This window comes from Pterocles gutturalis, unplaced genomic scaffold (assembly GCF_000699245.1).
Source record: "Pterocles gutturalis isolate BGI_N339 unplaced genomic scaffold, ASM69924v1 scaffold25594, whole genome shotgun sequence".
Classification (NCBI taxonomy): Eukaryota; Metazoa; Chordata; class Aves; order Pterocliformes; family Pteroclidae; genus Pterocles; species Pterocles gutturalis.
The window spans coordinates 1-16,778 of NW_010136485.1; the positions used below are offsets into that span (position 1 = coordinate 1).

Sequence of the window (16,778 nt, forward strand, 5' to 3'; positions counted from 1 at the left end):
CGGGTTGTGGTGGCTGGCAGTTGGTCCCTGCCGTCGTCAAGCCGCCTGCTGGGTGGGCGGTGGGGGCACGGGGACGGAACGGGGACGACAGTCAGATCCCAGGGCTGTAGAAGCGGGGATCGAGAGAGAGGTGCCTCACGGAAAGGCCCCCGCTGGCAGCCTGGCTTTTCCGCTGCTGTTGATGCTTGTTTTTGGAAGAAGATCTAAGAAAAGGCTCCGAAAGGTTTGGGGTTTTTTGGTGTAAAAAGCAAAAAAAACGCACACTTCTCGGTAAGAAAAAATAATGTCCTTTCGGCTTTATTTCTTCCCCCACCTTTTTAAAAAAAAAGAAAAAACCTAAACCCACATGGATAAGGGGGAACTACAGAGCTTCAGCCCTGCTTAGTAAGTAAGGAAGTTTCCTCTGTCTCTACAGTTTCAGTCTTCGCTTTTCCTCAGTTTCTCTTACCCGTAATGCTAACAAGGAGGATTCTCCATGCCTTGGTTTATGTGGCTGCATGAGATTTAGTAGTGGGGTGCTTTTCGCTGTCTCCTCAATTGGTTTGATACACTGATGTGGGCTAAAAAAGCAACCTTTCTATTCTGTGTTGTTAAGGTACATTTGTTAGAGTATTTTTATCCCCAGACCATGTACACATCAGGTTCAAAATACGTGTCTCGCCTTCTTCCCTTCCCCAATTTATAAGCTCACTTGAAACAATGGCCAGAGGTTAAAAAATAAAAAGTTGATATTGTTGTGAGACCCTCTACAGTACGCCTCAGTGCAAAAAACTCAAGAGTCTTTCGCTGTGCATAACAAATGCACACGCAGTTGTGTGCGTGACAGAAGGGCTGTGCAGATGTGTGGAGTGCTGTAGCTTTATGCCACTTCTCACAGCCTGTGAAACCTGATATAGAGAGTCATGTATTTTCTAATGAAGAATTAGGTTATGAGCTGCCATTAATTAGTTATGTGTGAGAATTACTTCTGCTATGGACCGTTGAGCTCATATTTCTGTATAAAGAAGATGAAGACTAGCGTACAGCCCTCTTAAGCACACTGAAAAAACAAAGCTAATATAACAATATATTTTGAAGGTGAATACGGTAAAAGTTTAGAAAAATGACAACATGAATGGGGTAGGTTTTGATAAGTAGCAAAGACTATACATAAATGTGTCACTAAGAAAACAGGGAATTGGTAGGGAAATATCAGATTTGAAGTATGCATGTAAGCTTTGTTGAACATCTGGGTACAAGCAGTATAACACTTTCTTTTTTGTTTTTGAGGCATTTTATTAAACTACTTACAAGAGCACATGGAATACACTATGAAAAGAAGTGGCAGAGCAGTTTGGCCTGTTACAGAATTATGGTTCAACTAACAGTGGACCTAATTGCTAAAAGCATCAGTCACAGGAGTCGCAATGAAGAGGACTTTGCACAGTATCTGCGAAAAATAATTCATCTGAATTTATCAGATAAAAATATAGATGCAATTGTAAGATTTCTTTTTCTTTATTCTTTTTAACCTGACTACTCAAATGTTTTGTAGCTACTGTTCTGATGAGTTGTTCATAATTGTGGAGACAAACAAGCAAAGCCAAGTTTCTGTTTTATAACAGCTATATTATGTTTTAACATTTATATTGATTAGCAACTAAGCCTTAATAATACATCTGTTTGGAAACATGCTTCAGGATTCACTGCTGTTATCGTGTGGAACACTGCTTGTATGTAATAGTGTTTAAATGGATTTTAAATGTGTGTGCATTTGAAATGTGAAAATAATCTTTCAGCTGTAACTTTTCATATAAAACCTCAGCGTGCATAAATGTAACTCCAACAGTCTGCAGGGTTTCTTACAGTCAACCTGACACGTTTTTCTTTATGTAGCAAATGAAGTATTTTACTTACCTGTAACTGGAAATATATATCATTGGTGTAGCATACAAGAAAGATATTATCTGTACACTAACTATTTTTGCAATTAATTAATTAAAATAGAAAATCCATGTAAGCAATTACACAAGAGAAATGAACTGAAGTGTTGAAGTGTTTTTGCAGTATTTCACAGAACTATAATAGAAATCTGCATCTCAAAATAAAATCAACACCATTTGCTATTTTGATGATTTCCTACAGTTGTTACATTGTAAAGGAGTTTTAAGGAAGTCGCCAGAATGGAAATGATAACTCCACTTGTTTACCTCTTTAGCCACTTAAGAAAGAGAATATTTCAAATTAATCATTTAGACCTGGCACTTTTCCTACAGAATATAGACAGGCTGTTGCCCTTGAATCAGTAGGTGTAGGGCTTTGACAGCAGTGCTCTGGCCCTATTGAAATCTAGCTATAGTGCTCATATAGTTCATATTTTCAGCAGCAGTTTGGTTTTTTATTTAAAGACTTGTATTTACTGATGCTTACCTTTATGAAAATGTAAAGTGTGGAATAGAAGAAGATGTGAGGAACTAGTAGGTTTGCAGATCAGATTTTTTTTTTTGTTTTAAAGGAAGTATTAATGATATTACGTTCTATTAAGTGCAACACTTGTTTTATTCTCATTAATGCCATATTTTTTCTAGTCTTGGAGGAATTTTACAAAGAGTTGTTAACTCGCAGCACAGTCCTTTCAATCTATCTGATTTATTCCTTAGATTTCAAACGGAAATCTGAGAAAGGAAAGGGGAGTTCAGGAACAGGATATAAGCCAAATGAGGTTAACAAATTTGGAATGGTATAGTGGCTTTTTCAAATTAGTCAGGTCAAAATCTACATTTTTTTTAAAATTGTTCCCCGGGGCTTATCCATTTAAAAAATAATCCATGACCTTTTCATTTTCAAAGACTGAATTTGCAAGCTTAACTCAGTCCTCTTTCCTTTGACTTTAATAATAGGAAATTTATACAGGTTTCAGTAAGTCATGAGTTAATTTTAATCCCCTCAAGATACTGAGCATATTTTGAAATTGCTGAACCCTGAAAAACTGTATTGTTGTGTATGATTTATTTCTCCTTTAAAAGTGTGATTTTGGTCAAGAAGATTAAACAGCTTGTTGTATTTGAACAGCTTCATGCAAGAAAATGGGTTTATTCAGGCCACGCCTAAGAACATGCACAGTCATAGCAAGGTACTAATTTGATCAGTCCAATTGATTAGGACTGGTTCATCAGATGCCATGGAGAAGTTTTACAGAAACTCTCATTAGAACTTGTGACCTTTTAGTTATTTAAGAATATATTCAAAGAAACTTGACATTTGAGTGGAATCTTAGACTTGGAAGTGCATTAAAATACATTGAACTGCAAGTTTTTATATTAATCAGTATTCTTTTGTCAGGAACTGGTTTCCATTACATCACTGAGGTCTGATGGAGACAACTCCACTAGCAATTGTGCTTTTCTGAAATCCACCTGATGAAGGCACAGAAGGGAATGAAGTCACACAGGATGCGATGTACCTGCTGATGATGACTGTAGTCCTCACCTTCTGTACGGCAGAATAGTAATGATAGATTTCAGTCTTAAATCTCTGCAGGAGGTGATTACTGATACTAACTCAGTTTTTCTAGAAAAAAATCGTTGTTAAAAGTGATTGTTAAAGATTAAAATGTAAAAATCATGCCACAGAACTTAATAGAATAGACTATTTCAGTTGGACTTAAATATAAAAACAATCAACACCTTCCAGAAGGAGGCAGTGAGTGAACTCTACGTAGCATTAATTTGTTATTGTTTATTTCAGGGTGACCTCTCTTTGTGTAAAAATCTTAGAGTTCTATATTTATATGATAACCAAATCAGTCAAATCCAGAACTTGGACTTTGCTTCAAATATAACGCACCTCTACCTTCAGAACAACTGTATTTCATGTATAGAAAATATCTCATCGCTGAAAAAACTTGAAAAACTGTAAGTTGAAAATAATGTATGTATTTTACTAGTAAAAGAATAATAATTACATTAAGAAATAAAAAAAAATATGCAGCCATTAAGGTCCTTTCAGCTCTTAGATTTTGATTTTAAAATAAAAGTAATTGCTTATGATTTTTTGGATTAAGTGTTCTATGGTACAAGTAATGACACATCATCTTAATGTTTTTATTTGCATTTAAATTATTTTATTTTTTCAACCATTTAATAATAATAATAGCAATATATGAAACCTCTAAAAAAATCTTGGATCTCTTAGCTGTATGTTCTACTCACATGCTAGGTTCTTTACTTTTTCTATTATAATTTCTAGGTATTACTTAATTATAGTTTTGGGGTTTTTTAATATATTGAGGCCTTGTGTTTGCTTTTGCCATCAAAGGATATAAAATCTATTTTGTGTTCTATTTTGCAGGTATTTGGGAGGCAACTGTATCACTGTAGTAGAGGGTTTGGATAAAATAGAAGAAATAAGGGAGCTACATATTGAAAGTCAACATCTCCCTCTTGGTGAAAAGCTTCTGTTTGATCCAAGATCTCTTAGATCCCTGGCAGTAAGTACATTTTGAGAATTTCAATGTGCTGTTAATCAGTAGATCAGTATTTTTGACAGAAATTATTAGGACTTGATCACTGTGCGTTTTCCTTTTCTGCCAATTGGTGACATTCTTTCAAATTCTACCAAAGGACTCCCATCCCAATTCTTATATAAGCAAGGGGTCCAGCAGATTCTACTTCTTCATTTATTTTCCTATAAGGTACATTTTGAGAATTTCAATATGCTGTTAATCAGTAGATCAGTATTTTTGACAGAAATTATTAGGACTTGATCACTGTGCGTTTTCCTTTTCTGCCAATTGGTGACATTCTTTCAAATTCTACCAAAGGACTCCCATCCCAATTCTTATATAAGCAAGGGGTCCAGCAGATTCTACTTCTTCATTTATTTTCCTATAAAGGAAGGAAATGAGAATAGAGAGAGGAAGTAAGGAAATGTGTGGATGCCCTATACCAACAGAATGTGAATAAACTAAAAAAAAAGGTAGGAATTTGTCACTGTTAGGTACCCTAGTTTACTTAGTTTGTAGTGAATTGGTTTGTTGGTATTTCTCTGATTTGATTGTTGTATTTGCTTATTTGCTGCTTCTAGTATTTCTCTAGAGAACACAATGGCAAAAAAAAAGATGCAAACAGTTTTTGTCTGGATATTAAGAACAACACAATCAGAAGCATTCGGTTTTGGTTCTGCAATTTTTCTGTGGATGTCAAGATTTCAGGAAAGTCAGCTTTTGAAGTTTTTCAACATGTTAATTGCTTAGTAAACATCAAATAAATTGTTGAAGTTGTTAAAAAAATAGACTTTATTTAATAATGGATGTCTATACTGAAAAATGAATCTTGCTGTATCTCCCAGAGTGTAGTCAGGGCTTGACAAGCTCTTTTTGTGAAGATGAAGAACCCCCTGAAAAGTGAGTTCTTTTGTTCATGTGTATATCATAAACATTTGACCTAGCTCCAATTCTTTCTGTTTTGAGATTAAGTAATCCAAGACATGTGTAGCCATTTTCCTTTAGTAGAAATGAGCCTTTCCTGTGGGAGCACTTTTACTTTGTTCCTTCTATATTGGAGAAATAATTAAAGTAGAGGGAGGTTATACAGCTATAATCTTCCCAGGATGATAACTCATATACCTCAGTGCTTTTCAGCATCCTGGCCTAAAGTCACCAGCATTTTGTTCTTTGTGGCTTTTATTTAAGGTCTTTTGGTGTGGGTTTGGTTTGATTTTGTAAGAAACACTTTGTACTCTTGACCATGTAACATCTTTGTGGAAGCTACATGTAAAAACATTCCGTTTTTATCCTTTGAGTACAAAGTGTTTGGTACCTCTTTAAGACGTCACTTCTTACTTCATCTTTTTCTGTCTGTTTCTGGCTCTTAATGCTGTCAAAGATGTAAGAGCCAAAAACATGGGGCTGTATAGCTCCCTGTGTGCCATGAGCAAATGTTTTGATGATGACAATATAATGAATCTTTTGACTGAGGAGATTAAGTTTATGTACTGTGTGTGTCAGGATTATACTGGTAATTTCTGCCTGCAGTGTAGATCCTGGTCAGATTTTAGAAGGGGGTTACATTTCCTATATACACTGCTGAAATAGACATTTTCTAGCTGCTAGTAAGTCCCATATCTAGTATAATTCTAAAGTCACTGGATTAGGTGTCCTTTTTCATCTTCTGGAGATATAAGCTTGTTCCTTTTACGTGAAACTACATTATTTCCTGAAACACTTTTAATTTTTATCTAGATTGTAAAGATCTCTCTAACTTATTGTCTGTTACAAACGGCATAGTGCATTATGTGACTCACTAGGATTCCAAAGAAGATGTGAGGCACGGAGGTATTTATACCAAGAAGTTTGTAAGATCAAGCCTGAAAGAAAACCAGCATAGTCTGGCTATTAAATGAGACTACGTGGGTATCAGATACAGATTTCAGCTCTATCCAGTTCATGTGTAACCTTGGAAAAGGCAGTCAATTTCTATGTCTCTTTCACACTTCAAATGTAGAGTTAGTAGCACTTAAAGAACGCTGTAAAGTATTGAACATATTTAGAGAAAACCAAAAATTCTGTATTTACTAAGAGTTCATTAAATAATTGAGAAATAATCTTACTTTAGTTTGACTTCAGAACCAAAATAAACAGCATTTTAGGACAAGATGCAAAGCCAACATAAAACAATGTGTGAGGTATGTTTTATTTGTATGTTTCTGCTTCATATGCTTGTTCTTCCTTTAAGAGAATTTTCCGTAAGAATTTAAAACTTGATCAATGCATGACATGAAAAAATAATTTTCTTTTTCTGCTTTTCTTCCTCCAGAAATCTTTGTCTGTGTTGAATATCAGCAATAACAACATTGATGAGTTAGAAGAGCTGGCAGTTTTGGAAAATCTTTCTTGTTTTAGAGCAGCTGACAATCAACTTCAACATATGAAGGTATTAAAATAAATATTTGTTCTTTTTAGTGTGGGTAATAAGAAATTTGTCAAATTCATCTTTATCACTAAATAGATGAGTAAAAGCAATCATTACTTCTACAGTTACTGAACCTCAGACTTTCCAAGCATACTGTATTTTCTCATCCAAAAATTTCATTGAGATTAAAAATGGAGAACTGTTTATCTAGGATGTCCAAATGTCCTGTAATCCTATGTAAAGTGGCAATTGTGGATGCATCTATCAACCGAGTAGTAAATGCATGGAAGCTATAACTATAATATATTATGTCCGAAATGTAGAGTGAGTATGTTTTGGCCATCTGCGTAATTTTCAGTGGCTTAATTTGCAAAGATTATGTGGCCATTGTTTGCTAATTAACTTGCAATATTTTACCATATTCAATTTTTTTAATAATCTATTTTAACTTAAATAAAAGCTGCTTCCTGGATATCAGATCATCTAGCTGATTATGCAGCTTTTTGAAAGTAAACATTGACTTTCCTTCATTAATTTCTTCTAAGGAAAGACTTGTCTTCATAATTAAGAGCTCTAACTTCCACAGTAGTAGCTAAAACAAATGAAAATATTTATGTTCTTCCTTTTGCAGTAGTGAATGTGGTTCAAAGAGAATACTCTAGGCTTAAAATTTCCAGCTTATCTTTTCAAATGAACAGGAGTATTGGCCTTGTCACTTCTCATTATTTTTATAAGTTACGATGTCTTCTACTTCTTGACATAAAGAGCAGTTAAAAAAAATAATTTTGGTATCATGCTAGTAACTGAATATCAAATTTCAGTTGAGCAGTATGCTGACACCATCATTGCACAGTGGAGGCACAGAGCAAACTTTATAAATTGCTTAATAAACACTGTTTTCATTTACTGTAAACCATACACATTAGTGTTCTGCTTTTTGAAATTTATATTTTTATTAATAAATACTGAAATTAATTGGCTTAAATCATAACCCAAAATGACCAAGACAAAGCCTTGATTAAAATAAACTCTTTCATTACTGGTTTGAACATACATTCTATTTATTTAGAAAAGTTAACTTTCATTGGTTAGTAATTGTTAAAATAACTATTCTTATTCTTAGAACACTTAATATTTTTTACATTAAATTTGGCATGATCTCCTAATGAGGAGATTCCAGTACTTTGTGTGCATAATCTAGCAATTTTCTTGGTCAATATATGTTGTTTGGACTCTTCGTACATTTTAGTAGTAAAAAATGTTGAATGATGCGTTTCTTTTTTACTAGACAATTATTCCTGTATTGTATTTCAAGCTGTGCTTCTGGCTGGAAGTTGTGATTGAATTAATATCAAAATACAATTCATGTAGGCTTTTGCTGGGTAATTAAAACCATACTGAATGTGTTGGTTACATAAATAACAAGTTTTTTAAACAGGTAGTCTCTCGAAAGCTTCCCTTTTGAAAAGGGTTCCTTTTCTAAATAAAACATACTACAGTCTTTTTTTTTTATTGTCTGTTTTCTTTCTTATAAATACAAAATAATTAAGTTGTGATAATCTTAAAAGATTGTCTCAGCCAAAGAACCAATTATTTTTACGAATGAGGATGCCAGTTCAGAAACAGCATTTTTAGTATCTCAGAGGAAAAAACAGCATCTATTGAAACAGAATAAGGAGAACACAAAAAGACTGTATTACTCAGTAACTATGTGTATATTATTTAATCATTATTAAATGTCAGGAAGACCAGAGTTAATATTTACCCAAAACAACTAGACATTTAGATTTCCATGTTACATGGTCACAGCTGTCAAAAAGTTATGTGGTTAGCATTCGAATTAGCTGCTGCTGCTGTCAGTTACACTTGGGTCAAGTTCAGGTAAATTTTGAAAGTGACCGTCCTCTGTTTTCTAAACAATCTCCAAGTTTTGAGAATATGAAGCAGATAGGGTATTTATATCCATATCCTTGCAGACCTATAAAATTAATTACTATATTGAATGTGTCTAACATATAGTGTGATACAGCTGGATATCCAACTTTCCAGCTACAATTACTGTGCTTTAGAGATTACATTTTAGTAGGCTCTACTTACCACTAATATAAATTCTTACTGAAATTTTTTTTTAAAAAAAAGGCGGAAAAAGCAGTAGGCCATGCAAATTATTTTGTATATTTAAAAAAAAAAAAAAGTCAGTTTTAGCTCTACTTAAGAGGCTTTAACTTATAATGAACATCTAGCAGGAGAACAATTTTATACATCCACTACATCCACTAACTGTTTAAAAAAATAGTTGAGGGAAGTTTTGAGTATGTTTCTTGTAGAGGTGCCATCCAGGTCTTAGCAGGGCAGGTCAACAGCAGTGATCTGTGTAGCAGAGGTTGATGGCAGCAGGAAAAAAGAATATGTGCAAAAGAGAGAAATGTGAAAGGCATAAGAAATGCATGAAATACATTCTTCTCATGTAGACTTTTCTCCCTTTTGTATAATTAGTACAATTATTTTATATCAAACATTTATCTCTGTTTTTTCACATTATTATAAAAACCCATGCTTTTCAACAATGCCACATTGATTTCAGCGTAGTTGAAAATTAGGGCTAGTAAATTCAAGTACTTAAGGTTCTGGCTAATTCAGAGCACTGTTAGCATAATTAACAGACATCAAGGCATGTGACCTTGTCTCACATGACTTAAGTTTATATAATGCAGTCTGAACAGTAGACAGAACAAAATTAAGTAATTTTTCTCAGTTCATGCAAAATAACTTACTATGACTAGCTACCACATGTAAAAAAAAGTCTTAGGCTAGTTATCAAGAATATAATCAATTTTAATAGAATTGGCTTTTCTTTGTTTTCTATTGCTTGTTACTTCACTTATTTATCCTATCAAGCTTCTGGTTTACTTTAGTCAGGTTCACAAGGACTTCTAGGCTGCAGTATATTTGGGTTGGAATACTGAGTGAATTTAAAAAAAAATTTTCTATTAAAAAAACCCACAACTATTCCTTTTTACAAAAAGTCAGGATTTTATTTCTTTATTTATTTATTACATTAGTTTTGGGAAGTTTATGACTTGAGTATTTGGATAGATAACTAAAATGTAGCTAGAAATACCTATAGAAATCTTTATTTCCTAAATCTTTAATTTATTCAACCTCTGCCCAGTATTGATTATGACAAGAGGATATCACAAAAGATGAATTCATTCGCTTCAAAATTCAGTCAGGAACAAGAGAAAAATTATAGATTTTCTCAAATAGATTATGACAGGTAGTCAAAATGGTGACAAATTGCTGTCTGTAGATGTAGTTAGGGCAGTTGGACTAGACGTTTCCGATAAAAACTGGAGCATACTGGTCAAATACCAATTCTTAAATGACCATCGTTAATTGGTAAGAATGTTATTGCCAGCACTACAGCTGCCTACTAAGGCACTTGCCCTTCCCCCTTCTCCCCCCACAGATGGAATATAATTTGCTCATCAGTATTTTGTAGCAGACCTCAAAGTGATAGCGTGACATGATCATTTATCAAATGGAGACTGCCCAGAAGAGTGTCTGGTCCCTTTAGTACAGCTTATTGAAAAGCTGGGAAGTGAAAGCACTTTATTAGAGACAGGAAGGCAATGAACAACTAGAGCGTATCGAAAGGGTAATCATATTTCAGCAGAGGATTAGTGTGCTCTTAGATAAACATACACTGGAGTAAGCATGTTCTGGGTCATTTATCAAGTAACAGCTAACAAAAATCCACAGGACTCTTTGTATACATTCATCAAAGTTAAACTGTATACATTTTATTTCAGTAATAGGCAATTTTGTGTTGCAAAATTATTACTTGAAAAAATTATTTCTAGTGAAATCTAGAACACATTAAATATTTCAATGACAATGCCTGAATATGCAGGTAAGAATAAATAAATACACTTGCTAAATGCTATTCCTTTTTTAACAAGCCTAGCCTAAAATATTTTTCACCTACATTGTTGTGATTGTGATTAAGTGTTAGCACCTAAACTGTGGGGGTTATCATGTTGCTATTCTGATACATTCTGATAAAGCTTTGCTGTGTAACATTATGAGATTTATCAACATTTCTTGACATGGACTGGTCCTCAGAGTTGCTTGCATTGTTTTATCAGTCTTGCTTGCTCCTCACAGAACCAGACTTTTGCCCTCTTTTTTCTGAAAATATATTCTCATCACTGGGTAACAATAGATTATATCACCGTCATAAATGATATACAAAAAATGATATGGTTAGGGGGTGTGAGGCTGTGCTGCCACTTCCTCTTCCATGTGATTTTTCTAAACATGTGTTATATAACCCATAGAATATTCCCAGGATGATTTTCTACCGAGGGAGTAGAGCCCACAAAACTGGAATTCTTGCTTGCATTACCCAGGTGATTTTCTAAATTTGAAGGAGCTAAGGGATACCTACATTGCTAGGTAGTTCATTAGCATCAAGCTACAAAATTCTAGAGACTTTACAGTTTAGAATCTGTCACATAATGATTAGTAGACTTTTTCCAAATTATTACAAATGTGGAACATTCTCTCTCCTATTGTATTCATATAGATTGTTTTAAATCCCTGCTTAAGCTTTTCACACATGTAAGGAAGCCTATCAAGAGTGACAGTTAAGGGAAATTTTGAAAAGAAAGTATTTCAGAAAGTAGGGTCTCTGAGTAGAAAGGACCAATCTGCTAAGTTTTACATCCTTTTAACTTTAATTTATTGTATTTAAAAGACAGAAGAAGTTTTATCTAGGTCATACTGCCCTTGGGTAACCAGACAGAGAAAGGTATATTTCAAAAATTTCAGTATTTGGGCCAATACTGTAACTGACCACCCACAGTTATGTAGGAGGGGGGGAATTACTGTTTCTCCTGTAAAATACTTTTTAGAGTCTGCTCTTTCTCTGTGAAGTATTTATTCTTCCACAAATTTTTCAAGATCTACTCAGTCACTGATACTCTAAGGGCTCTGGTGACCATGGGGATCATATAATCACAGAATCATAGAATGGTTTGGGTTGAAGGGACCTTTAAAGATCATCTAGTTCCAACCCCCTGCCATGGGCAGGGACACCCTCCACTAGACCAGGTTGCTCAAAGCACCATTCAACCTGGCCTTGAATGTTTCGTGGCATGGCATCTACCACCTCTCTGGGCAACCTGTTCCAGTGTCTCACCACTGTCATTGTAAAAAACTTCTTCCTTGTATCTATTCTAAATCTACTGTCTCTTAGTTTTAAACCATTGCCCCTTGTCCTATTGCAACAGGCCCTGCTAAAAAGTCTGTCCCCATCTTTCTTAAAAGCCCATTTAAATACTGAAAGGCCAAAAAAAGGTCTCCTCAGAGCCTTCTCCTGGCTGAACAGCCCCAACTCTCTCAGCTTGTCCTCATAGGAGAGGTGCTCCAGCCCTCCTATCAGCTTCATGGCCCCCCTCTGGACTCACTCCAACAGGTCCATGTCCTTCTTATGTTGTAGGCCCCAGAGCTGGATGCAGTACTGCAGGTGGGGTCTCATGAAAGTGGAGTAGAGGGGGAGAATCACCTCCCTTTACCTGCTGCATTAACAGACATTACATATCATACAAATTATTTGTCTGATAATTCCTCAACTTTAGGCACTTTAGTGGGATTGTAGTGGTAATTTTCCATAGCTGGCATTACTGTACCTTTAAAAATGCAGTTTTCCAACTCCATCACCATTTCATCTGTGCAATTATGATATATTCTGGGAATGCTACGCATCACCCTATTTGAAAATGCACATTATTAACGTGTATATTAATACATGAATAGTCTCACTGAAATTATTTCTGCCTGAAGGATTTGGGCCTGACTAAACGAATTGCATTACTATTGAATTTTATTCTGCAAAGGGAAAAATAATCATAGTGTTCTCTTCTTGTATAAATTGCAGGATTTGGAGGTTGTATTACAGAAATGGACAAAGCTATGCAGAATGGATCTTACAGGAAACCCCATCTGCCACAAACCAAAGTACAGGGACCGGATTATAGTACAGTCACGAACTTTAGGTAAAAAATAAAACCAATAGCCAGCCCCAAACACCACGCATAACCCTCACTGGCTTAGAAATTAGCTGATACATTAGTTGTTCTTGAATAGCACTATGTAAGTAAACACAATTATTGTCATAGGTATTTATGTCAAATGGTAATTTTTTAATTTATCTACAGGTAATGTAGCTAAAGTTGCTTATGTAGCCAACTGCACAGTGTTGCTTAGCTTTTGCTATTAGTTTTAATCATTTGTTTTACTAATAGATGTAATAGATCGGTGAGATTGTTATAAGATAATACGAGTTTTTTGTGTTCATACTCCAGATGTTGTGAAACTGATTTTCAGAGGTATGTTTAGTCTACTCCCCTGTCAGCTTCCCATAGTTGCTTAGGTGTTTGAGTTGTACAGTTTCAGTTGTAGATAAGGTTTGTCTTTAAAAGCAGTTTACACTTACGTCATTAATGTATTTGTTAACCTTGACCTTACTGTCATGCATTTTACATTATTATTTTGAGATAATTTTAGCATAAAAGGAAGAAACGTAGTCTTCTATAGGCAAGTATTCATACTGTAGAAACAAGTAAAAAAATTTCATCTAATTTTTTACTTTTTTGGGTAAAGGTGGCAGTTATCTCAAAAGTTTTAATTACAGAACTTGTTTTTCTTTTTTCTGAGAGTACAAAATATTGGCCATTAAGAAAAAGAGAAAGCCTATCTGCACAATGAAAATAACAGTGCCTTAGGTCAGTTCTAATGCAACCTAAATTTGTGGCCAAATTAAGTATTTCATTTGGTGTGATGTAAAAATGCAGATACAACCAAGGAAGAGCATAAGCTTAATGGCACCTAAGTGAGTAAAGTTATTCTTAAAGAGCCAAATCTGTCTTTCTTCATGATCTGTAGGATTCCTTGACTGCTAGGACGTGCAGTTTTTCTCTCTTAACCTGAACTTCTGCATCTATATATATCTTGTGTAAGAGCATAGCTTTTCTTCAGAACTTTCTCTAAGGTGTTGCATGTTAACTGAATGTGAATGCATCTTGAAAGTTATAAAAATAATTGATGCTTTCTTTTGTAATTAAGATGTGTCAGCTCACCCTTGCAACTTATTAAAATATGAATATCAATCTGTATTGGGTATTTTTTTTACCAAAAGACTAAAAAGAGCAAAAAAGATTTGAAGAGAGCAAATATAGAACCAGTACACATTACGTACAGCTTTGTACAGCCTTTTAGTTAACTTGGTGTATCACAGAAAATATTGTCTTCTCTTTGACAGAATCTCTTGATGGGAAAGAAATTAAAGAAATGGAAAGACAGTTCTTGATGAATTGGAAAGCCTCCAAAGCTGCCAGGAGAAAAAACAAAGACAGAATGACAAATGAACATGCAACCTATCTACATTTTTGTAAGCAAACTAATCAATTACTTCATGATTATTTGCAATATTATAGAAACAATAAAAGAGCAGTTAACAATACATGTAATAGGAATCAAACTTGTACTGGTGGTAAGACCAAAACACAGCAGTAGAAATGGAACTTTTCCAATATAAAAGTTAATTTTAGCATGTCTTGCCATCTTGCAGGATTTGGAAACAGACATTAGACTTCAAATTACTCAAAATTATTTGATTGACCATATTTATAAAATACAACTGGGGGCAGTTACACTGTTGCTTTCGAAGTTAAACTGTGATATGTACCTTGGGGGAGAGAGCATGTTCTTCATAGCCGTACTATCTCAAATTGTTAGTTCATGAAATCTCATGAAGATCAGTTATTTTTGAAGACATGATGTGAAAAGCACTCAGCCTGTCAGCCTCAGCCCCAAGAAAGCTGCAGTCTGCTCAGTGTTTGGAAGCCATCTGTGGATGACAATGATTCTGAAAGTAATATTCTGTCTCCTGAATAACTACTGATGTAAGGAAGTGCTATGTAATTGAATTTACTCCCTTTCAAATAACTCTACCTGAATGGGAATACCTGCTTTAATATTCACCTTCATCATTCCTTGCAGCACTTTCTGTAATTTCAATCAAAGTTTTCCATTCTCAGTTATCAAATTAGAGGCATTTTACCCTAAGGCTTGTTATACTGTTTTCTATAACAAGATATATTGGAACCTGTGATCAATCATACTGAATATAAAAATAGGTACGGTTTGACTTGGGATATTGAATTAATCCTTTTTTCTTTTTTTTTGCAGCTGACTTTGAAACACCTTATCCTATTCTTCCCTTTCACTACAGTTCATCTGTGAAAGAAAAATCAAATTTTTTAGTTTTGTCTGAGATGCACAAAGTTAAAAGAAAACCTCTGCCAAGAATCCGGGGAAAAAAAATAAGTCAGGCAAAAACTCAGGTATGTTCCTCAGGCATCTTCCTCTTACTTCTGTTGGTTATTAGTTGTACAGTTCTGACTGAATCAGTTGGAAAACGAGCACTCGTACATAGAATTTAATCTGAAATCAGTTTCAGTGTTTTTTACCATGTTATATTTGTTGTCTTTATTTCTTTGAAAGACAGGATAATAGATTTCAGTTTCAGATTAGCTAATAGTAATAACTTTACTCCAGTGTTACTAGTTTCTGTCACATGCATTTGATTGTAATCTTCCACAAAGATAAAATAAAATCAAAATCCATTCTTGGAAGTACAGTTAGTGTTGATAGCATTAGTGAAGGTTGATCCCATCCAGGCAATTATATGCAGAAAGAGAAATAATCACTTTTCATCGTTATAGCTTAATTCTAATAGACATGTTCCAGTGTATTATATACTTGATTAGCATTTTCCTGTAGCATCAGCTCAAGACCATCAAGATAATCAAGAAAGAAAATCTGATGTGTGTGCCTTGCAGACATTTAGACATTAGATGAATTTAAACAATTCAGAGTTTAGTGTACATATTCCTTACTCACATAAGCAGCCTTGTTAACTGTAGTGCAACTGTTTGTGGAAATAAAATCTGCTCATAGGGATTTGCTGTTCGGGACTTACAGTTTTTACAGTTTTGCCTGCAGTAATAGTTTTGTTCAGTATTTGGGACCTAAAATCACTCCTTCCAGATTTTTAACGCTACTTTTAACCTCACTTTTATTATTTATCAGCTGTACTGACCAACAAAAAATTAATAATTTATGCAATGCTGTAGATAAAATAAATATATAAATTCAGCTGACACAGGTATTCTTCTGTAACTAAATTACTAAATGTAGTGTTTTATTTTACATTCAAGTCAGAATTTATTAGTAGGTTTGAAAATTTAATTGAGGAACATTTAATACTATTTTATTCTTGACAACCTGCCACTGTCCATTCCATTGGTTTTGTTTCTACTGATTATTTGTTTGATTAAAAATACAGTCAGATGACATGCATTTATTATCTTCAAAAAACTTGTAAGTGAAACTTTTATCTTGCATGCTGAAGGTTGCTTTATGTTACAATTTCACGTGTAATCACTGATCTTGAGACATATGTTAATCTTGTTACTAGTGGAGTTCAATGAAACCAAAGAGTCTTGGGAATTAGTTAAAGGTTTGTGAATTCTTTAAAATGTTTTTTTTTTGGGGGGAAAAAATAACTCAAAACATAGAAATATTCATTCTCAGAGTATATGCAGATACAAAATAATGACAAATCACAGTATTCCCTTGCCAGATCCAGTAATTAGGGTTATGCATAAATGTACCCACACGTAAAGTGAGGAAATTTTGTCAAACTGAACAAATACCTGTATTGTTTAATTGAAATTCAGCATCAGACCAAATAAATGAGTGAATTTTAATCCTATCCTCTGCGTCAGTCAAGTAAATTATTCCAACAGATGTTTCCTCTTT

The 16,778-nt window shown here is 34.2% G+C and overlaps 1 protein-coding gene across 1 annotated transcript in view; it reads left to right on the forward strand.

Moving 5' to 3' along the window:
- The first annotated feature begins 1,315 nt into the window (after window positions 1-1,315).
- PPP1R42 (protein phosphatase 1, regulatory subunit 42) overlaps window positions 1,316-16,778 on the forward strand; it is a 20,590-nt gene continuing 5,127 nt past the window's right edge. Inside the window, exons 1-7 of the mRNA XM_010082329.1 lie at window positions 1,316-1,480; window positions 3,727-3,893; window positions 4,330-4,468; window positions 6,795-6,911; window positions 12,832-12,949; window positions 14,215-14,343; window positions 15,144-15,298. Coding sequence (XP_010080631.1) covers window positions 1,352-1,480; window positions 3,727-3,893; window positions 4,330-4,468; window positions 6,795-6,911; window positions 12,832-12,949; window positions 14,215-14,343; window positions 15,144-15,298 — 954 coding nt within the window. The 5' untranslated portion in view covers window positions 1,316-1,351. The remainder of the gene's footprint in view (window positions 1,481-3,726; window positions 3,894-4,329; window positions 4,469-6,794; window positions 6,912-12,831; window positions 12,950-14,214; window positions 14,344-15,143; window positions 15,299-16,778) is intronic.